The 22973-nt window shown below is 42.3% G+C and overlaps 1 protein-coding gene across 9 annotated transcripts; it reads left to right on the top strand.

The window, feature by feature from the left end:
* The first annotated feature begins 3799 nt into the window (after positions 1-3799).
* add1 (adducin 1 (alpha)) lies at positions 3800-22708 on the top strand. Of its 9 annotated transcripts, XR_015839720.1 has the most exons (20): positions 3800-3946; positions 7463-7674; positions 8303-8465; positions 8742-8893; positions 8967-9047; positions 9129-9278; positions 9503-9646; positions 9730-9828; positions 10125-10298; positions 10375-10719; positions 13155-13250; positions 13340-13432; positions 14838-14924; positions 15673-15829; positions 16207-16446; positions 17632-17736; positions 19107-19140; positions 19824-19839; positions 20643-20696; positions 21698-21827. XR_015839720.1 is itself a non-coding variant. In XM_088281048.1 (18 exons), coding segments are annotated over exons 2-18 (2319 nt in total). In that variant the 5' UTR covers positions 3800-3946; positions 7463-7476; the 3' UTR covers positions 21699-21847. The 9 variants fall into 9 exon arrangements, 7 of the variants coding, with proteins under 7 accessions (XP_088137174.1, XP_088137175.1, XP_088137172.1 ...); XR_015839721.1 differs by lacking the exon at positions 19824-19839; XM_088281048.1 differs by lacking the exons at positions 19824-19839; positions 20643-20696 and having other exon boundaries at positions 21698-21847.
* Positions 22709-22973: the final 265 nt, after the last annotated feature.

Raw genomic sequence — 22973 nt, 5'->3', positions numbered from 1 at the left:
AATTTATAAAAAAAAAATCTTATTTTACTTTGCATTATTCATTACATCATCACAGGTGACAATTAAATAAGGAGTAGCTCCTCCAGTAATCCTGCGTCAGCGTAAATCGCCGGCATTCATAATTCAAGCTATACCAATAAAATAATGTCGTCTGACAGTCTTAAATATGACCCATTGACTTACTTGAAGCCTCCTGTCTTGGAGACTCAAAAGTAAAGAGACAAGAGGGTCCAAAAAGTGATTACTGTGGGTCAAAGTTTCCAAAACATTTTCCTTGAAAAAGTAGTGGAGCGTAACAAAGACAAAATGACTCTTGTGTCACTGAGAGGGCCTTTTCTGTGCATGCTATTACTACAAAAACATCTTTATAGCAGGGAAGGGGAAAAAAACCTGACTACCTCTGTGGCTCCTTTGTGACTTTTAAAAAAACTAATTATTCAAAATTGGATGGATGCAATCAACCAACTTCCTGTTCGTGTTCACCACACACACGTGGAAAAAGTGAAAAGGGCAAGAGAAAATGTTAGTCACTTTTACCACATGCTGAAACAAACTGCAGGCCACTGGGGTGAATGATCAGAACAAGCAAGCCCTTTTTCTGCTGAAATTCTAGAATATGTTCTACTGCGTGCGTGTGTGTGTGTGTGTGTGCATTTTTAACAGTTTTGATTATTTCATTAAATGCAACATGATAGTGGTGACATTAAGAGATGGATTAAGTCCCCACTGAAGGCCCAGGTACCAAATGCACAGCCCACCACTGAGTTTTAGAGAGATGCCGCGCTTCTGCGTAGCATTGCAAGCAAGAGTACAAATGACTTACTTGGCTATCATCCGTCAGTGATTCGAGGGTTGAAGGCAGATGATACAAGACAAATTTGCAAAGCAGCTGACTTTGTCTTCACTCACTTGCTGACATGTGCTGCTAAGAGGAAACAGGTGACCGAGGAATGTGCGCCGAAGTATCGGTGGCGCGCAGATGATTTGTTGCAACTTGAGATGGTCTGCTGCTTTTGAAAGGATATAGACGGACAGCAGTGTGCAAAAGTCTCGGGCCGTCGCTTGCTTTGTTGTTTTAACGATCACTGGAAATGTCCATCCATCCGTGTTGCTTGTCGATCAGTTGACTTTGGGCAAGAGGTGGGGTACACCCTGGATTGGTCGCAGGCCAATCAAAGGGCACATATAAACAAACAACCATTCAAGCTCACATTCACACCGATGGACACTTTTAATGAAGCTGTTTTTGGAATGTGAATGGAAGCGAGAGGAAACCGGCGACAACATGCAAAGAAATAGGAGAGAGAGAGATGAGATCGGAATCCTTCGTCCTCACAACTGCCACTTTTTATGCAGAGGTACGATTATGAATGACAAAAACTGGCTGCTAAAGTTTGAAAAAAATAAATTCCCCACCACACAAGAGCATGCAAGGATTTATAAAGGTCAGGAAATTGGATTTTTCTATACATTGTCGGTTGTATTAAAAATTATTATTATAAAAAAATAATAAAAATAGATATATATATATTTAAAAAAATTACAAGCAATATTGCTTCATTGATGCTTTTTCTTTACCTTTTTACAAATTAGTTTAAGCAATACATTACTTATTCCAAAACTTCAACCACAGTTTATGAAGCAACATCATAAAAACGGAAAGGAAGTGGTTGAATTGGTCATTTAGATTTATGCTGAGTGACAAAGTTTTTCACTAGTTACAATAGGCCGATGATAACTACCTGTGACAGTGTATGGCCTTGCTTATGGTGAAATAATAAAACATTTATTCGAAGCAGCCATACCGTTTTTATTTGAATCTCATTGCATGCAAGTTTTCTAAGAATTACATTCAACTGTAGCGTTTCCAAATCGCACTGGCTGGAAGTCAGAAATAATTCCTCCCGTTCACAAAGGACGTAGCATTGTGCTGCAAGGTGTGGATTTCCAGTCTAAGCATACTATCTCAATGCCTGAGCTCTTCAGACTCACCAGTCGAGTATATTTAGTGTCTCGAGCCGGTGGTATCCATGCTGCAAAGGCAGACTGCGCAATTATTCTCAGCCCGGCAAGGGTCAGCAGAGGCTGGTCGCGGATCAGTCTCGAGAGAACGCGATGACCCGGCTTAGATTATTAGACATAAGTCACAGGTCGTAGCAGAGTGTCTTCTCTAATTAATGGTGCAAACGGCAAAAGTCAGGGGTAAAAACACAGCCCAGTGACTTTCGGTGTAGAAGACTTTTCACAATTTCAAACAGTTCTTAGTTATGTGACATGCATTGGTCAAAATACCCCAAGCATCAAGAATTAGATTTCACTTTACAACCCCTATTTCTTGTCGTGCAGAAACCAGCCCGTTTTAATGTCTCATGCAAATGAGTCAGCCCACACCATGGGAAATATTCTGGTGGACAAAAGGCGGGTCCGGCTTCCGTTACCTTTGCGACCAGAGTGGAAGCTTTTCAAGTCTACTGGTTTCATGCTTAACAGCTCTATTTTCGTGATCAGCGTAAATCCTGTGCACTTCATGGTGTAACGCTGCACACCAGCAGGCTGGACCCAATGATGGTAATTTTACAGAAGAGCACAAGCTGGAGGATGTGCGAAAGGGAGGCCTGCGCCACTCTAGGAGTAGTTAAAGGCGACTTTGATCATGGGGAATCAAAATTTTGGCTCAAGAACCCAGTTTGGTAACCCTGCCTTGCAAAAAGTATTTCCCACACTTCCTGTGGCAATACAGTCATCACTGAGTCGTGTCACAACAACGTGCAACCAAGCTCTTCTCATCATTCCTACCTTGCCGAGCCTGTTGCTGAGCTCCTCAAATATCATGTTATTGCAGATTTCCTGTTGGACAGACATAAGATATGTTGACAAAGGGAAACATTTGTTTTCTCACCTGAGGCTCTTCCCTCTTACATGTACACTGCATATTTTTGGCTCAATATCAGTCTTCTTTTTCAATTCCTTTAAGGTGTCATATGGTTAATTGGAGGAAATTAGAAGGTTAAGAGTTCAGCTTCCTGTGACAGTGTTGACAAAGTATCATCAACTAGTAGTAAACCCTTGAAAGTAACGAATGTCACGTTGCAAGAAGCTTTTAAAAGCTCGAGTTGTTTAGAAAGGTTAAGTGAAAGAGCACGTGGGGGATTTGTTGTTATTTTCCTCACAGGACAAGCCTATTCTCATAAATTTGTCGACAGCGCTCTCTAGTGGATGGCAAACTTAACTGCTTTCTAACTTAACAAAATGGCAGGAGCCGCGTTATGTAATTATTTAAAAAATAATGTAACCTAATAATAATTCTAATAATTTAAGGAATTGTGTCGCTGAGTAAAGCCATTAAATTTACCAGTATGTGATTGGCTTTTTTCCGTATGGGTTTGCACAAATTTCGGACCCCGAAAGCATTTAGGCGCTTTATAAACTTAATACAAACTACTTAAAAACGGTACTAAAAGTGAAAACAAGACAGCTAAAAGTGGTCAAACTAAATTGCTAATATGTATTATTAATATATTCTCCAATTTTAAACAAGTAATGAAACCTAAAGACGCCATGCAATGGGCTGAGCTAAACGCTCATCGTCCAATTAGACGTGCGAGTAGCGTCACGTGTTACCAATAAAACGCCTCCCAAAGGATTTTACTTTTCGATAGGTGGGACTACGCAGTTATCGTCCAATCAGATTTGCCAGTAATGTCACATGTATCTGTTTAGCCAATGAGAAACTGGAATTCACGTTTGGCCGCACCCAAATCGGGATGATGGTTGACACTGGACAGGGAGGAGCCAAAATATAGGGGGACGACCAATTTAACACACGGGTGGGGGCCAATATTTCACCCTGTTATCGTCAGATTCTGTGGACAAAAATAGTGAAATTTGCTTGCTTGCCTGCCTTCAACTGACAACGGTTACATTTCATCACCTCGTCTACGAGAGGGTAAGCTTGGAACGGACGGGTTTTATGTCGTTTGCCCGGTGCAACACGGCTCCTGGCTTGTTTTTGCGTGCGCCATATGTTTGAAAAGTGGCTGCGAGCAAGCTAACGTTGTTTTGCTAATGTGTCGCTGCTTGATCAATGGAGGCTGCAGGGGAAGTGGGTGTGCACTTTTTTTTTTTGCAACACTGGCGGAGCAAGTCGTTTTACAGTAAAAATCCTCCGGTCACATTTAGAAGAAAAAGAAGAACATACGCGGTGATGTGTTTTAAGTTAACACATATTCTCTTAGCTAGCGCAGGCCTGTGGTGCCTTATTGTACATTTCCAACAGCAACTTGAGTCGGTGCCTGAATATATTTTTCGCTTACTGTAAGGATTAATGCTATACGTAGATTTATTTTGATGCAGAGGCTTGTCATGTATTGTATCGTTCTTGCATGCTAAAGTATGCATTCCAGTCAGCACAATTAGTTGCTAATTAAGTGTCACCACTTGAGAAATTGGGTGAATTTACAAGCACTACGTGTGTATAACCATAGTAGTAGATAAATTAAAAAGTTTATCATGAAAAAAAGTTAATCAGATAGTGTGTGGCAATTTCAAGATACTACACTTAATCTATGCAAGTGTAAAGATAATTTAAGATAAATATATAAATACAATTCAATCAAAAAACGTTTTTCTTAATTTCTGGGACAGCAAACGTTTTCCTCCATGCCAGTCATTCGCCAATAAATTCTCCTACATGTTGTTTTTGTTAGTCTACTTGATTAAAACAACATTTAGATTCTTCGAGAGCCTTATAACGATCCTGATCATTTGAATCTGATGTGTTGGAGGAGGGAAGCGTCTAAAACACCCTCAAGGACGGGAGTTGGTCAACTTGGTTAAAAAAATGTTTGTGCGGCGACCGGTTGAGCTTGAATTCTATTGGTCTACTCTACTGAGCCGCCAGATGCTTTCACACATCACAGTGGGTTTGCTGGTTCTATGGTTATCATCACACTTATGTTTGAGATGCTCCCTTTAGCTTCCTCTTCATGCTGGCTGCGAAAGAGCCCTTCAGTGATTGAGTATAGAATGTCTGATAACTCCCACAGGACTGAGTCAGTCTGCCTGTGTGTTGCCACCACCACAGTCACTGCACACATCACTTATGCATGGCAGTGTATGTGTTTCTCTTCCTCACACACTTGCCACACCCTTCATTGCTGTGCATTTCAAAATGTGGCCATCGTTTCAATTCATCCCTCTAGCCAGCTATGTTTGTAGAGCGCTTCTCGTCACGACGGCCACGGGTGATCTGGAGGCACATAGAGTACATAAGTTGTTTTAGCAGTTTGCATTTGTCTCAACTCCTTGCCTCACATTCTTCCCCCAGGAGTTTGTTGTTTACCTGCACTCCTCACTCCCCAATCACTCACCAGTCTGTTTGTGCAATATGGCGTGCAGCAGCTAGATAAATGCACAGCCGCTGTATTGAACACACCAACACGAACACTATATCAGGCCTGGCCTGTGCAGTCAGTGGCAGATAAACTCATCATGACAAAACTTGCGCGCTAACCTCCTGGCCGAGCTGTAGTACAAAATGCCCGACATCGCTTGTGTGTGTGTGTGTGTGTGTGTGTGTGTGTGTGTGTGTGTTGCGTGCCTTTAAAAAGTTTGACAGGCTGGAAAGCATCAGGTTGCACGTGAGCACCTGCCAGTTTGACCAGATGAATGTTCTGTCAACCTACTAGCACTGGTGTGGGCAAACTACGGCCCGGGGGCCACATGCGGCCGAACTTGAAAAAAATTAAATGAATAAACATTGTTAATTTTTTATTTTCTAAATAATGTGTTTTTTCAAGGAGATTGTTGTATGTAATGCTTTTGTTCGCTTTCATTTAAAATTAAATGTATTTTTTTTTTCTCCGATGAGGTGAGGTTACCAAAACACTCCATCCATCTGCTCCTGGTCCGGCCCCTCTGTCAAATTTTAGAACCCATTGTGGCCCGTCAATGAAAAATTTTGCCCACCCTGCACTAACACGAGAGTCTTCGTCTTTTAGTTTTTGTCACATTTAGTCATTCCTATTTGTGCTAGTTTTAGTCAACAAAAACTCAAAATATTTTAGTCTAGTTTTAGTTGAAGAAAACGCCCAAAAAGGTTTAGTCTGTTTAGGCTGATGCATTGGCTGCAGCTTTTCACCACACCCTTCCTTTTAATCGGCGACCATTCCAGTTGTGTGAGTCTTTATTTGCTTATGTTTCACGCCTAATGCATATTCAGGTATACACGTTAGCTGTTTGCGCCTTTTCACACCGACTGTACTGCTACAGTCTTAGCCCACAGCTGCCGTTACATAACAGTAATCTTTACCAGACCGTCCCGTTACCATAGCAACCTGTTGGGTATCCATAGAGATGGCGCTCTGAAACAGGACTGGAGGATCGCCAAGCCACCCCTGCCGTCCCTGCGCCCACGTTTTTTCGAGGCGGCATGAGGAGTTGTGAGATGACGCCTGACTCGTAGGCGGGAGAAAGCTTCCTTTATCTCCTGACACTATTGTTGCGAACAGTTGTGCGTGTTCATTTTTTGCATTGGCCTGAAAATGTTACTTTTTAAAGGGCGTACAGGGAGTGTGTTTGCGTGTGTGTACATAATATACAGTATAATGTAATGTTCGAATTTTAAAATGTGTAAAACTGCAGACAGATAAAAGATTTACTTGTCTGTTTAATTTTACTATTGATGCTTGAACCGACACAACTTTCGTTTACAACCTTTAACAAGTCCTTTTTGTCAAATGCTGTCCCCTTTAACTGTGCTTAGCGGTGACTCAGTTCAGGATGCTCAAGTTGACACGAAGCGCGCCGGCTTGCGTTGAAATCTAATAAGTGAGTCAGGACAGACAGAACTCGATTGTTTTGGATCTGGGAAGCAAGGTCATGGAACTTTGGGCTGAACATTTTTTCTTATTGATCCCCGCTCAAGGCCAAACCTCTCAGGGAAGTCATGTGACAGGAAGTAGCAGTTACATGATGACTTGCGCAGATTAATTTTGTCCCATCAGCATTTTATCATCCTTCAGTTGGGCTTCATATTTTAACACGATTGGAAATGGGAGGAAAGGAGATGGTATTGAATAGACTAACTTCAACACTCATGTCGAATAAAACTAAAATAGAATTACTTACCTTTCGAAAATAATTGTTTTTTTCTAGCTACGTGTTAGTTATATTAGTATCTGCTTGCTAAAGAATGTTTTCATGTATGCAACTGATAGTTAGCTAGTAACACGTATCAATCCTTTTTTTTTTTTTAAATAATATTTTGTGTTCCAGTCTGACACTGGTCCAGTAACGTCCAAAGTAAACTTTTTTATATATATATATATATATATATATATATATATATATATATATATATAACTGAAATAAACATAATCACCTCTTGATGGTGACTGAAAGTTTCACCTGCATCTTGTTGCAAATCAAGCTAAAAAAAAAAACTTTCACTGTCCCCCTGTAGGAGGCCAGGCCAGGATGAACGGCGACTCAGGTGCCGGAGTGGTGACTGCCCACCCTCCCGCCACCGCCCCCCACAAGGAGCGCTACTTTGACCGGGTGGTGGACGAGAGCAGCCCCGAGTACCAGCGCGAGAGGAACATGGCGCCCGCCCTACGCCAGGACTTCAATATGATGGAACAGAAGAAACGGGTCTCAATGATATTGCAGAGCCCGGTCAGTTAGTTAACTGACTAACAGAACCACTCATGAGAATTTGAATACAAGTCCTTGATAAAACTATACAAGATAAAAATGATTGGGGTGTGTCAGAATGGGCACCCGGTGTAAAAACTGAACTAACAGGGATGAGTTGACTTTTATTGCTGGACTGCAGTATCACCATTCCACCAATAGAGGGTGCTAATAGACTGAATTCCTGAAGACACCTTGACAACACTGGTGGTCGTATTGTATCTGTGTGGATGCTGTATCACGGATTAAACCTGTTTGCGTGCCTGATCCGGCCCGCGGGCCGCATGTTTGACATCATGACATAAATCAATGGGGGAAAAAAAGTGTAGGGTCGAACACTGGCAGCAGAGATGTACTGAAAACATGTTTTGATGTATTGCTTAGCTGTCAATCTCTGCACGGACATTTTAACTGCGCTAGCATACAAATCGGCAGGCTTCCAAACGTATCACATGATGTATCCTTAACAGCGTTCTGTGAGTATGAGCAACTGAATGCTCAGCACAAAGACATCCACTGTTTTAATAACGGTCGATTGTGATATGTGAAAAGCATCTCTTGTCTTTCCACGGAGGAATAATGTCGTATTTCCTGTGGGTTGACTTTGCAGGTGTTCTGCGACGAGCTGGAGTCCATGATCCAAGATCAGCTGAAGAAGGGCAAGACGCCCACGAGCCTGCTGGCACTCCAGCAGATTGCCGACTTCATGACCACCAGCATGCCCTCCATGTGTCCTGCTGCGCCGCAGGGGGGTATGGCGGCGCTCAACATGAGTAAGTCTGACTTTTTTCGGTCCGTTGGCACACTATTTTCAAAAACTTGTTTGTTTTTTTTTTTTCATTTTCATTTACCCTGTTTTGATTTTCACAATTGATGTTTGGCCATTTTTTTTTTACCAGTATTTTCAATATTCTGTATAATTTTTGCATCTAAGGTAGAATTTGGATCAAAATCATTGGCCAAGTATGTCGTATGTATGATAGGATCATAGCACCACATTTTATGGCCATGACTGACCCCTTCCGATATGAATCCTTTTTTTTTATCAGGTTTGGGTATGGTGACTCCGGTGAACGATTTGCGTGGCTCGGATTCCATCTCGTATGACAAAGGCGAGAAGCTTCTCAGATGCAAGCTGGCAGCGTTCTACCGGCTCACCGACCTGTTTGGCTGGTCGCAACTCATCTACAACCATCTGACCGTAAGATGATTTACATCAAAACGTCAAATTGGCGGAACCTCCGCTGTAACGGGACTTATTTTCCTGCCTCCAGGTGAGGGTGAACTCGGACCAAGAACGTTTCCTCATTGTCCCTTTCGGGCTCCTGCATAGTGAAGTCACTGCATCGAGCCTGGTGAGTCGCTGTTTTTGCGCTGATGTTCTTCTGCTTTTTGCCCTCTTTTTATCATTCCATTTTGCATCTTCTGTCCTTCAGGTGAAACTTGACCTCTTGGGTGACATCGTAGATCGGGGAAGTACTAACCTCGGCGTCAACGCGGCCGGCTTCAATCTCCACGCCGCCATCTATGCTGCGCGGCCGGATGTCAAGTGCGTCGTCCATATACACACGGCTGCAGGCGCAGCGGTAAGTCTGAAAATAAACTGAACATTTTTTTTGTTTGGCGTCCTGATTACGACCTTGCCCTAAACTGTCTTAGTGGAAGAAAAGAAGTTTGAAAAAAAAAAAGTCTGTAATGTCTCAATGGATGCACGCCAACTCACAAGTTGTGAAATCTAAAAGTGTACCCGTCACTACTGGACAACAAACATAAGGTTCTTATCACAAATGTTTGATCATTGTAATTCCAGGTGTCTGCGATGAAATGCGGCCTGCTACCCATCTCGCCTGAGGCTCTTGCGGTTGGTGAGGTGGCCTACCATAACTACGAAGGCATACTGGTGGACGATGAGGAAAGCGTCGTCATTCAGAAAAACTTGGGCAAAAACGCCAAGGTACCATCTCGATATGTGCTGTTCATATTTTTTTTTTTTTGGTTTTCATCCTAAGACACTTCCATGCGCTCATATCACGCCAGGTGCTTATCTTGAGGAACCACGGTTTGGTGTCTGTCGGCGAAACTGCGGAGGAAGCATTCTATTACATCCACAACCTGGTCAGCGCCTGTGAGATTCAGGTGAGAGAGATTTTATTTTTTTCAACTTCATGGACAATTTCGATGTTTTCTGTTGTGCCAAGGGGCAGCCTAAAGATGGCTTGCCTCACTTGACAGTGACAGCTCCTTGGAATTCATACTGAGAGACGACCTCAACTGATTCCAAATCAATATACCAGACTCGAAATGAACTGTAGGCCTTTTATCCGCTCCTTGGAAGTTACATAATCAAACATGTATTTCATCTGTTTTTTTTGTTTTGTTTTTTCTTTTCCAAAAATAATATTCTATATCATGTTTCACTTATTTTTCTGTAGGTGCGAACACTGGCCAGCGCTGGAGGCCCAGATAACCTGGTGATGCTCGACCCGAGCAAGTACAAGTCCCGTCCTCGCGTTCCCGAGCCTGTCGGCGACGGGTCGTCTGCCCAGCCCAAGTGGCTAGTAGGGGAGCAAGAGTTTGAGGCTCTCATGCGAATGCTCGACAACTTGGTATGTCAACCTGAAATATGGGAGTCCTATCGTTTTCAGGATGCGGCTTAAATCACTATTGTCTGTTCCCCATCAGGGCTATCGGACCGGCTACCCTTACCGCTGTCCGGCACTGCGAGACAAAGGTAAAAAATACAGTGACGTGGAGAGCGCTCACTCCGCCGGTTACTCTTACGGCGAGGACAGCGACTCGGGCGCTCGCTCCCCAATGAAACACAGCTTCCAGCGCGGCCAGCGCGACAAGACCCGCTGGCTCAATGCCGGCGGTCGGCCCGATGAGCTTGGCGAGGACGGGCCCGATGGCGGCAGCCCCAAGTCGAAGCCTAAGGTGTGGACGAACATAACACACGATCACGTCAAACCCTTGCTGCAGTCTCTCTCGTCCGGTGTCTGCGTGCCAAGCTGTATAACCAACTGCTTGGTCTGTGCCTACCTTATTGTTCATAGTATACGTGTGTGTGTGTGTGTGTTTATACAGTAGCTGCCATGTTGGCGGCAGTTGGTCGACATCTTGGTGTACTGGGCTGTGAGGGGAAAAGTCCGATTGCCTTCTTGCAAACTACAAAGCGTAATAAAACACCACTTTTCACTTTTCACCCTTGTTAAAATCAAAATGGTGAACTGATGAAATAGAAATACTTATTTTCCCAATTATTTTATCCATTCATAGTCCCTAAAAATGGGCTTTTTTGTCTGTCTTGTTTTTAATGTGCCTTTTCCGGAAGCAACATTTGGTTAAAATGGGAAATCATTATGCAATATGCAGATTTAACATGGAGCGGAGAGGAATGTGATACATTCTGTTTTTCTTTTTGTGAACAGGGCAGACACTGTAAACTCAATAGCCTAACATTGGAATTTTTAAAAACCATTTTAATTTTTTTTAGGTCCATTTAATACACTCAAAATTGACTTTTTGAAAATTATAGTATGAGCGACATTTTCTGAAACTCAGATTTTAGCATTAAAAAAATAACTCCACCCTACTAAATATTTCCCCTCATTGTTTAAATTGCTTCGATATGGAAAATAATTTTTTTCCCCGAATATATTTATTTGCAAAAAGGCAAGAACAATAAATTGAATTAAAATGCGAATGAATCCGAGTTAACTAAATGAAGAATTCACTCTAAATGCAACATTAAGATGCAACCTGTATGAAAACTACCTTGATTTAATCAATACAAGTCTATTCTTGGATATATGACATTTATTAAGGATGGGAGTTAAAACTGAATACTTGCAGAAATCGGTGGACTGCGTGTAATTATTCAATATTTGGTAAAAAACAAAAACAGCAATTTAGAACATTCTGCGATTCTCCCAACCTTCTAAATACAATATCAAAATTGTATTGATACATGTTGACAAGTATTTTTATGAAATTTTTCACAGGATCTTTGTTGGTTGCTTTAATCATCGTGCGGCTTATTGTCCCCCCCACAGTCCTTGAATGTGTCACGACGGCCGACCAGCTGCCCCACTGCATGTGTGGGTAGCGTAATGCGTCATTGTTGTTTTGTTAAGGATGTTTTTCCCAGAGGAGCGAGCAGCAGGGGGTGCTCACCACTCTGCTCGACACTTTATTTTCCATTGTCTTCCCAAGCTAAAAGAGTCAATTGCTTGCATACGTAACACAGGCTGAATGACCTTTTTTTTTTTCCAGGATTATGCATCTTGAATTTATGATTTGCCTTTAAAAAAAAGAAATACAAAATTAGCAATTGGTTCTAATTAAGTTTATTTGAATTTTCTTTAAATCTGCATGATTGGCAGCGGGATGAGGGGGGGACACTAATTTGAACTGGTTTCATAAAAATTAATTATCTCCTGTTGGAAAAGTAGGAGATGTTGTGTTGTGAGGCTCTTCCTCAGTGAGTATATATATTGTGTTTACATGTCCATCTTCACGCTCGACCCACATTCCTTCTCTTCTTTCCCATTTAACACCAATACTGCGTTTAAAAAGTCATGAGTTTCCTGCAGTCACAATTTTTGACAAGAAAATAATTCTTGCATGAAAGCTAGATTCTTTTTTTTTTCACCTGCTGCTCATGCTTCCTTTTTTGTGTTGGAACTGATTCAGTTTTTTTACAATCCTGCTGAGCATTACCAGATTTTTTTGCATAAAGCAGATCTTGTGGCTGTGTCTACAAATGTCCGCAAATAGTGATTGTTGACGGTTCTTGTCTCCGATCCAGTCTTACAGCACAATGCATTTTGTTCGTGATAGGTAATAATTCATGAAATCAAAATTATTTGTATTTATTTATTTTTTTCAGTACTTTCTCTTTAGACTTCACTGACATCTAATGCGACTCATGGTGGTCTCGTCTTAAAAAATGAGGTGTGATTCTAAAAGGGTCTTCTTTATCACAACACGTACTGCCGGCAGAGCTGCAGTGGCATCTGTAAAGCTGCCCTTTCTGGTTAAAATGGTTGAAAGAGGAAGTTGAATTATTCCATGCTGACCAACACGCGTTATATACTGTCAGTCGGTCAGATTAAATGAAGCCGCAAAGGTTTTATTGCGGTGTGGCGTTTATTTATTGATGTGTCAATAACTTCTGCTAGAGGGGAGGCCACTATTTGTTATTCGCTGATATAAATGTTTTGGTGAATTCGCGTTTGTGGCTAATGCTAGTGATTTAAAAAAAAAAAAAAAAAAGAATTCTAACCACTGACTCACTTCATTCAAATCATTTTTTCATGCCAACCCATTTTTGTCTTTTTGTTTTCAGTTGAGCATGTTTTTTTTTTTCGTTATAGTGAAGCCTGCCCCCAAAAAACGTTTTTCAGTTTGGTTTTCAGCGTCTTGCTTCTCTTTTGTGATGACTTTGTTGTTGGCGTTCGCAGTGGACTAAAGAGGACGGAATGCGCCAGGCCGCCGTGGCCAATCAGTTCATCCCGTTGAACACCAATCCCAAAGAAGTGCTGGAAATGCGGAATAAGGTAGCGTTGGATTCTGTTACACTTCATTCCTGATTGTGTTTATGATTACAATATACAGGATCCATTCTTCTTTTGTCTCTGTGTTGCAGATCCGTGAGCAGAATCTGCAAGACATTAAGACCGCGGGACCTCAGTCTCAGGTTCTGTGTGCTGCCTCGGTGGTGGAGCGCAACTTTCAGCAGGTCGGTGCTTGAATGTCACTTCTGTTCTGACCTGGAAAGGAATATTGCCTCCTATTTGGTTGTATAATTACTCATATTTGGTTTATACATAACAAATTGACCAAAACACGAACATTAAACTCCGCATTTCCACCAAGTAAGCAGGATGTAATTAACTTGACATCCGACTGCCTGCCTGCCTATCAAGAGGAAGGTCAGACTTGGACATACCTATGCCAAGACCAAACAGGTTAATCTGATGCCCAGTTCCACTCCAGTCCTGTAGATGTCACTAATGCACGTTACAAAATGCCGACAAACTGCACCATTGCACACTCGTCGTCGCCACATCTGCATTTGTTGGGTCGCGGCTGCAGGTTTTTCTTCTACGCCAACAAATCAGTGGACTGCAGTGTGTACGGCGCCACCTAGTGTACTGTTGTGGTCGGTCTTGTGTTTTTGGTGCCTTTAAAAAACCTTTAACAACAAAAACAGAAATCATTTGTTGGTTCCTTGGTGGAAATGGGGCTAAAATATCGTCTTTCCAGGTCGGGAGCCCAGAATACCAAAAAAAAAAAAAAAGAAAAAGCTGCTATAAGTGAACGTTGTGCATTATGATATCATAGTTGGATTAATTGGATGAGCTTTAGCTGGCTTCATGGACATGACTACTTTTAGGTTTCGTGTGCATGCGTTCATCTGCGTTTGTCGGGTTAGTTTTTCCGCTTCCAGCATACAAGTAAGAGCAGGATGTGAAGGAAATGAACAGAACTATTTTATACATTAATTGAGTTAGTTGATATTAAAATTCACAGATGCCGCTTTGAAGCATGGTGCCGCTTCACTTTGCATGCGTATAGCGCTTTTCTGCACGTTTGCTTCCGTGGATGCGCAGGTGTAATCAAACTAAATACAATGCCACTCCTATCAAATGCGATAAAGTCATCAAATCTCCAATCTCTCGTCTTCTAATCAACCCAATGTCGCCGTTTCCTTGAATAGTGGCCTCCAATTTATTAAATAAATGCCACACCTCCAAATGTCTCATACCTTGTGGGACAAATACAACAGTGTAGAAACATGGCTCTCGCGGAGGCTGAAAATGCATTATGCCAAAAAAACACAAATTGAAACAAATACGGAATGTATATAAAAATGGTTTCATTCCAGGGGGGTAACATTTAAAAGCCCCCCAATAAATACCCCTCATAGGTATTGTGCAGTTTAGTAAATACACACCCCTGGCCACTATATGAGGAAATTTGAGAAGGGGGATGGAGTACAGAACACCAAAGTGAGTTGAGCAATGCTGCTGCTTGTGCGAGACCTTTCCGCCTTTGCATGTGTGTGTCAAGAGTCCCGATTGCTAACATGAGTCTGCCGCCCCTTCTACCTCCTTCCGCCCTCACTGGGTTTACTATTGCAGGATGCCCCTCTGTCTGACTGTACAGACACTATTGACGGCCTCGATGCCTCCGAGGGGTCCTATAGTCCTGCTAGATCTATTAGAAAGGTACTTGCAGCTGCGGTCACTAATCTGTTCCTCCTTCCCGTCTCTCTCACGAGAGTCTGTCGCCTTGTTTGTGTGATGTGCATAAAGGAGGTTATGCTCTGCGCGGGAGAGACTTTTGCCTCCTTTATGCAGCCATCCTGCAAATTTGCAGCATTGTATCCACCTTTGTTGTACTGTGATTAGGATCCAGAAAAGTAAAAGATTGTTGCAACTGTGTGTGCTTTTGCACAGAATCTTACAAGTTGATCATTCGCTCGTGGCAGCGACTGGAGTGACTCATAGAATACTGGCGACAAATGCTTTAAATATGCCAGGATGGGAGAAGTCAGTGTACAGTGTTTAACGTCACAGCATCGTCTTAATGTTCCGGCATTTATATATAAACGCGTGCACGCACACACACACACACACACACAGACTCATATGTCACTTAACAAGGCAGAACATTGCAATTCAACTCGCCCCATTCCGCGTGTACTCTCTTTGCGTAGTAGATTCGAGGGTTATTGCGGATTTGGGTTACATCGTTTTGTAGTGTACCCTCGGCTTTCATGAAAGGAATAGAATTAAAGTTCTACCGCCAAATGTTTCTGTGCTTTCTATATACAGAACTGTGTTGTTCTAATTGCTCGACAAAATCCGTTTCCTGTAAAAGTCAAATTTCAGCTTCAATTTTGATCTTCTACCATCATTGTGAGGTATCTTTTTGTTTTTGTTTCCCCTCTCCCTTCTCGTCTTTGTCCCAAAGGGGGAACTGGTGACGGCATCCAAGGCCATCATCGAGAAGGAGTACCAGCCCAAGGTGATTGTCAGCAAGCAGGGCCCCAACCCTTTCAACAAGCTCACCGACCAAGAGCTGGACGAGTATCGTCGAGAGGTGGAGCTGAAGCAGAAAGGACCTGAAGGTAAATTAGCGACGGCGTTAATTTGGAAACGTGTTTGAATTCAGAAATTGTTGCGTTGTGTTTTGCTGGAGTTTGAGATCGTACCCAAAAGGCGATGCCTGTAAAAATTTCAAAAGTGGACCATCAGAACTCAAAACAACACAGAATTCTGATCTTATATTACAATTCATGTCAAAAGACTAATGGGGAAATGCACAGAAATGGCGAGAACTGAGACCGATTGGGTGAAACAATAATTTGCACACAACTGATCATCTTTAATACTGTGCATTTAAGGTCATAGGGCGTTGTTCCAAATATGACGATCACTTGTATTATAATATAGCGGGTAATGATGTCTCTCCACCAACACGTGCACTGCCTACATGGATTCACAGTGCAGGAAGAAGGTGATTGTCAGGCATCACACTCCCCCGTGCTGAAAAGTACACTGATGGTTGAAGCCTCCGATCCCCCTCCTGCGCCCTCTGCGCAAGGCACAGCGACAGCGTTCGGGCAGGGCCCCCCAACCCTTGGCCTCGCAGACGTGGACCCCCCGGACTCCCCCCATAAGGAGTTCCACTGCGCCGTGCTGCGAGCCCTCAGCAAGGAGCCGATGGAGGCGATTCAGGCTGAAGGTACATGAGGTGAAGCGGAGGCGATCATCCCTGCCCTGTCTTCTCTCCCCTCGCCGGGCGGGTCCCGAGTCTGCTGCTCCCACTTCCCTGCCCTCAACTCCCTTCCTCTGATGTCGAAGGCATCCGAGAATTCCGCAGATTGGAACGAGGAGCCGAGGACGCCCCCGGGTGCTCGCTCCTCGCATCCAAACGTGCCTTTTGCTGTGGTGTGCTGTGCTTAACCTCTCCAATCAGAGCTGCCCGTATTTGGACTGGAACGCCGATGCTTCTTCCTGCTTAACCCTTCCTGGATTGATTGATTTTTCTTTTTTTTTTTTATTGGTGTCCACTCTCTCTCCTGCACCTTTTGAAACTAAATGAAAACTGCACATGTGGACAAAGTTGTTGGTACCCTAAAAGTGGACAATCTACCCATGAGCGGCTAAGTAAATTAACTTATAAGGAGGAGCTTGGAGAAGCAAGATCTAATTGTCCCTAATTGCATTAACTAGACGTGTAAAATAGGGTAAACGTGTTTTACTTTACTATCTGTGGACTGACCAAGCAAACTCAATAAGGTTTCTTGAGACCTGCTTAAGTGGTTGCACTGCTTTGCGTCACCCAATTTAAAAAAAAAAAATTCTTAAATCTGTGCAGCGTTCAGTGAAATCTCAAGACTATCAAGGCAATGAGGACCGAAATGCGTTACACAGTTTTTGAATTACTGTCCAGGTGGATTCGCCAAACCCCAGTGATCCATTTAAAAAAAAAAAAGGGGGGGGGGGGGGGCTGGTGTGATATTATTTATTTATTTATTCCCCCCCCTCATTTTCGATATTTAAATATGTTCCTTAAAATATTGCTAAAAAGAACCCATGTGAAGGGCATATAAACGAGGGTTCTGTTTCCTCCTGGCGCTTCTCTGCTCCCGTCGACATTTGGGGGCTTCTAGACATGCCTCACTTTCAATTCATTTGTATTCATTATTGCTTTTGTCAGTTTCAAGTTTTGTTTGGTGATGAATGTGTTTTTTCATTGCTTTACCAAGGATTTTGTCCATGTGTCAATTCATTTGGCTTTTTGCAAAATGTTCAAAGGGGGATTTAAACTGTGACTTAATGGATGATGCCCTCTTGCCTTCAATCAATGCGTTTTTTTCTCTATTCTGTCCTTTGGTCAAATGAAGTTCTTATGTTGTTTCCCCAGATCAAGAGCAATTCGCAGAAGCAGCAGAAGAGGAGGAGGAGGAGGAGGCCAAAGGGCCAAAGGCCACCTGTACGCCACCCAGCACTCCAGTCAGAGCAGAGGAAGGTAAGGTTGGGCCAATTCCACCTCACGGCGATGCGGCTGGCCCAGCTCGGTTTGAATCCGGCCGGGCTTTCCATCATCTCCGGTGGCGATATGGAGTGTCTATGCATCCGTGTGGCTGTTTACATGTTTTAATCGCATTACAATTGTTCTGTGTTTGGGTAATAACAGGCCAAGAGGCAAAATTGGCACGATTGTAGGAATAATAAAATAAAAAGAAATGTAAACATTGAAAAAAATATTCCAGATTTTTAGTCACTAGCTTATATTGGGAGGGTAATAAACACTTTTCTTTGTTCTTTTAGATCAAGGCCCTCATTATTTTTCTTTTACCTTCTAAATAAGAACACAAAAATGAAACGTATTTAATTTGTGAGTGAAGTTCGTAAATTGAATGTTAAAAAAAAAAAAAAATGTAAATGACGTTTCACCTCAGCAGGCGAACCTTCGCAAAAAAACTTTTGATTTCAAACTGCATGGCGTCATTTTGGGACGTTAGCATTCTCTTTGGAAAATCATTTGATTGCTCCCTTGCTGAACTTGTTAGTTGACTGACAAAGAAATTCTCAGTCTCTAATTGTTATGCTTGTAAAGTGATTATGGTTGGCGACAAAATATCGCCAGACCTCAACACAATAGAGAAAAAAATTGGAGGGAGCTGAAACTTTGAGTTTCTAAGTGGCAGTTGAGAAACTTTTTTTATTTTATTTTCTATAAGCACTAACTCAAGTTTTTCAGAGCGTGGTTATCACATACTTATTTCACTTCATGAAATGCGCAACGGTTATTTATTTTTTTCAATACTGTCTTACACTATTAATATTTCTATGACTACTCATTGTTTACTTAATATCGCACTTGTGTGACAATTAAATTGTAGAAATCTTCCCGAAACGTTTTTATGGCGACAATTTAGCTTACTATATATTTATTATATATTATATAATTATTTCCTATGGTCGAAGTTTATAAAATATAATAAGGTCCGAGTATGTCCTTCCTCTTGGTCTTTATTACAGTTGGATTACAACTACGTCACAGCAGCATCCAAAGTGTCACGTGTAATTAATTTGTAATTCTCTAAAGTCAAGGTGAGAGGAACTCTAAACGGTGCGCAGTTTTGACGTCAGTTGTAATCCAAGACATGAGCTGTTGTTGGATGACGTCTCCCCCTTCGATCCTCCCGCCTTCCATCACCCATCTCGTTGGGGTCCACTAAGAATGGCGAGCCGCCATTCTTTCTCCCCCTGCCACCCCAATTTTTATTTTATTTTTAATTATTTCATTTTAACACTGTGCCTGTGGTTTGATCTGCATAGACATTTGTTCCTACTTGTGCTTCTTTTCTTCTTTGTGGCTGCGATTACAATCAGGAGATGGAAATGCAAAAGAGTACCTGTTGCCATAGTAAGTACGTACAGTCACCCCTCACGCTGCCCCCCCCCTCCTCATCTAATGCCCCACCCATGCCAAACCATCTCCATGCTTGTCCCTCCTCTTGCTGCACGCCTGTGATACTTGTGCTATGTGGCCTAACGAACGACTCCATGGCTCTTAACGCTTCTCCTAGATGTGAGTGAGGTTTATTTCAGAGCTCCCTCAACTCGCATCACAAAACCGTTTTTAATAGAAAATGAATAAAAACAGATTAGTTGTGACTGAAATGTTTAATGTTTCAGTGCTTTTTTTTTTTTTTACACAACTTGGTCAGCACAGCAATATTCGTAGCAGGTGGAACTCCACTTCTTTGACATTTCCATTCTGCATTTTTTTTTTTTTTTGTTGTTGTTGTTTTTGCGACCTGCTGATGACCTCCCCGAGAACGGCGACATAAAATGTATGCTGCAAGCAGTTTTTGCCTAACGACGGTAGACACATTCTGCTCCAAATGATCTCGCCACCTAACGGCCTAAGCGTAAACTACAAAGTAAATCGAGTTGCAGGTGCTCCTGAAGTAAACCCCCCCCCCCCCCCTTTTTTTTTTGTTGTGAGCTAACCTCGCGACCTGCTGTCAGAATAACCGTGTTTCTTCTCAAAAAGGTGGGGTGAAATCCTGAATGTTATTTATTTTTTTTTTTTTTACATTCCAGATGTCTCCTTCTCCAGGTACACACGTGCCTTATTTGCGTGTGCGTGTGTGGCTTCTTGCTGTCGCCATGTTGTTTAGATGCATAACTGTATGGCCGAGTAGGAGAGGAATGGTTGCGTAATAGGCTGGATCGTATCAGACTAACACGAAAACCGGTGTTTTTAGCTCGCTGTGTAAGCGTCATGTGACTGATATTATTTCATTTAAGCCTACGCCTTCATTTCAGATTTCGATTATCCCCCTGCGACCCTTTCGCTTCATTGCTCACTTGGAGCTTATGAAAAATACCCAAGTTAGAGAAATTTGACTTGACGCTTTCAGATTAGGATCATTTCTGTATAATTCGAACAAGTTGCAGGTGGCACGGTGGTCGACTGATTTGTACGATGGCCTGAGAGCGCAGAGGTCGTAGGTTCGATTCCGCTCCGGCCTGCCCGTGTAAGTTTGCATGTTTCCCCCCATGCCTGCGTGGGTTTTCTCCCACATTCCAAAAATACGCATGGCAGGTTGATTGGACACTCTAAATTGTGAGTGTGAACGCGGATTCTTCATGTTGGTGCCCTGCGATTGACCGGGAACCAGTTCAGGGTGTGCCTCGCCTACTGCCCAAAGACAGCTGGGATAGGCTCCAGGAGAAGCCGTTCAGATAATGGATGGATAGCACAAGTAGCTTGAAGTGTTTTAGGTGTCAGGAGGCTAAAAATGTTGCCGTGTGGTGTTGTGACCTCACTTGTGTGCTTTTGCTTTCTTAAAACCTTTTGAGAGCATCAACGTCGTCTGTAGCAGAGTGTAATCGACATATTTTTGTCTACATACACAGGGTGGAAATGATCAAAGGAATGGCACTTGTTAAGATTTTGCTGTTGAAATGAAGGTAAAGCCAATTGATGGAAAGAGCACTCTGATTTCCTCATGTAGTGGCTTTCTCTGCTTCTTTCCGGTTTGACTTTTTTTTTGGGGCATGGGAGAGACATCCTAAGCAAAACACGGCAATGTAAATGTCATTACATCGCACGTGATGGAGAAGGAAGCGTTCTTCACGTAGCTATCCATTAATCGGGGTGTGGTGTCTTTTAGAGTGGAGGCCACCGTTTGAGGAAATACAGTGTTTGTTTTTTTAATGTTGACAGGATTATGAGCAATGTTCTTTTCGCTTTCATGTGAATTAACGAAGCTCAGGGGCTCAGGTTGACTTTGTCCCCCAATCCGATTCGGTGCCGTTTGAACAGAACAACGACACGAAAAAGGCAGAAAAATGTCATCTGGGAAATTCATGGCATTCGTGGCAACAACGCAAGCAAAATATTTCAGTTCAGGTTCAGTAAAAGGCACATCCTCGTTTCTTTATGAAAAGCCAATTTTCACAACAGCAAAATAAAAAAAAAATGTTGCATTAGCAAACTTAAATTGTTGTTGAAATTTTGATTTCAGCCAACATTTATTTATTTATTGATTGATTGATTGATTGACATCTCCGAAGGCAGAAAATAGCGCTATCAAATTTGTTCTCTGACTCCATGTTGGTGCCGTTGGTACAGAACAGCAATTGGGAAAGGAAAGGTGGAAAAAAAAAGCTGCCATTTAAGACTGTGCTAAAGGGGTTTAGAGTAGACACCGTTGTCATCCCTGACAGGCGGAAGAAAGATTGCCAGGCTATGTCACCCTACCTCCGAAAGCAGAAAGTAACGCAGTCAACTTGGTCCCTTCGTTCCGTGTCAGTGCGGTTTGTACACGGCTGCCATTGGGGGGAAAAAAATTGGGTTGGGTTTTTCCAGGCGGTGTAAAAGGGGCTTGTATCTTCCGGCAGCTTGGTTGGGGTGTGAACTCAACAGTGCACCTTTTCTGTCATGAACTGTTGCCACTGTTCCCCATCAGAGACCTTGCCGGAGCCGACCTTTAAGGACGACAGTGACGCCGCCACCCTAAAGCAGACCCTGCCCGACTTAACCCCCGACGACCCGTTCGACGCTCCAGCGCTTCCTGTCGAGGAATCCGACGCCGTCCCCGCCCCTGCTGCCGCCGAACCCGCCGACGACGTTGAGGAACCTGCAGTTGCCGACGCCGAAGGCGACGAGTCTCCCAGCAAGTCCCCTTCCAAAAAGAAAAAGAAGTTCCGCACTCCTTCCTTCTTGAAGAAGAATAAAAAGAAGCCTGAGTCCTAAGTATGAGCTTCCTCACGCTTTTACCCCCCTTTTTTATTTTTTGTTTTAACACCACTAGTTGCTGGCTTTTTAACCTTTAATTTTGTATACGGTGTAAAAAAAAAAATAAATAAAAAAAAAGTCATTATTTAGGGTGTGAAGCCTCCTGTCTTTGTCCACTCAGCTGGCCTTTTTTTTCCAAAAATGCATGTCTAATAAGAAGCACCCAGTGCAAAGCAAAGCCAGTTATTATCACCACAAGAATGTATTTCGATTGTAAAACAATATGAAACGTGTCTTTTAAGGAGAAAAACAAGTCAATGCAGAAAGAAAAACCCAATCATTTCACTGTTAAGAATACGACAAGTACTAATTTAGTGACTGAGGCTAACATATGAGCTAATTAACCACCTGTCTGTTTTGGGCTTTCTTCCCGTGGTTGCTTTACTATGAAGGAATGTGTACAAAGATAATCATATTGACAGTTGTGTGTGTTATTTTTCTCAATATTATGTTTTTTTTTTTTTTTGTCACACGCTATAGACGAGCCATAGTCAGCTTGCTGTGAGAGAGCACCATGAACCACTGTTTCGTTTTCTTTTTTTTGTCTGTAACCACGCTGCAAACTATGTTAATGTATTTGCCTTTTTGGTTATGTATGTGCCGTACAAATAAAAATCCTCTGTTCCAACTCCGCCATCTTTTAATAAAACTACAATAAAAGTAAAATGACTCACCCTTTAAAGATGTCTGATTGGTGCGTGACATTTTGCTTACCTGCTTAGTTCTATGCTATCCATTAACATTGCTAGCATTTATCTCCTTGAATTAATTTATGTAGTTAATCTTTATGCTATGAGTTGTGCTATATTGCTCACCAAATTCTTACAGCATTATTCAATCTGAGATTTTTTTTTTTTGCTGATACTAAAGCTGCCCTTGTTTTTCTGTTGCGCATTAGGTTTTCATAATAATGTAACGCTACAAAAATATGTAAAAGAAGTGGATTT

This window comes from Idiotropiscis lumnitzeri, chromosome 18 (genome assembly GCF_059441095.1).
Source record: "Idiotropiscis lumnitzeri isolate Australia: NSW breed Sydney's pygmy pipehorse chromosome 18, RoL_Ilum_1.0, whole genome shotgun sequence".
NCBI lineage: Eukaryota > Metazoa > Chordata > Actinopteri > Syngnathiformes > Syngnathidae > Idiotropiscis > Idiotropiscis lumnitzeri.
This window is presented reverse-complemented; position numbering and strand designations above follow the sequence as displayed.

What these genes read in the sequence shown, in the direction of transcription:
- add1 (XM_088281043.1), top strand. Translation starts at nt 7,477, where the DNA reads ATGAACGGCGACTCAGGTGCCGGAGTGGTGACTGCCCACCCTCCCGCC. An exon ending in AAGTCACTGCATCGAGCCTG is followed by an intron (nt 9,048 to 9,128) that starts GTGAGTCGCTGT and finishes TCTGTCCTTCAG; the next exon opens with GTGAAACTTGACCTCTTGGG. An exon ending in TCAGCGCCTGTGAGATTCAG is followed by an intron (nt 9,829 to 10,124) that starts GTGAGAGAGATT and finishes ATTTTTCTGTAG; the next exon opens with GTGCGAACACTGGCCAGCGC.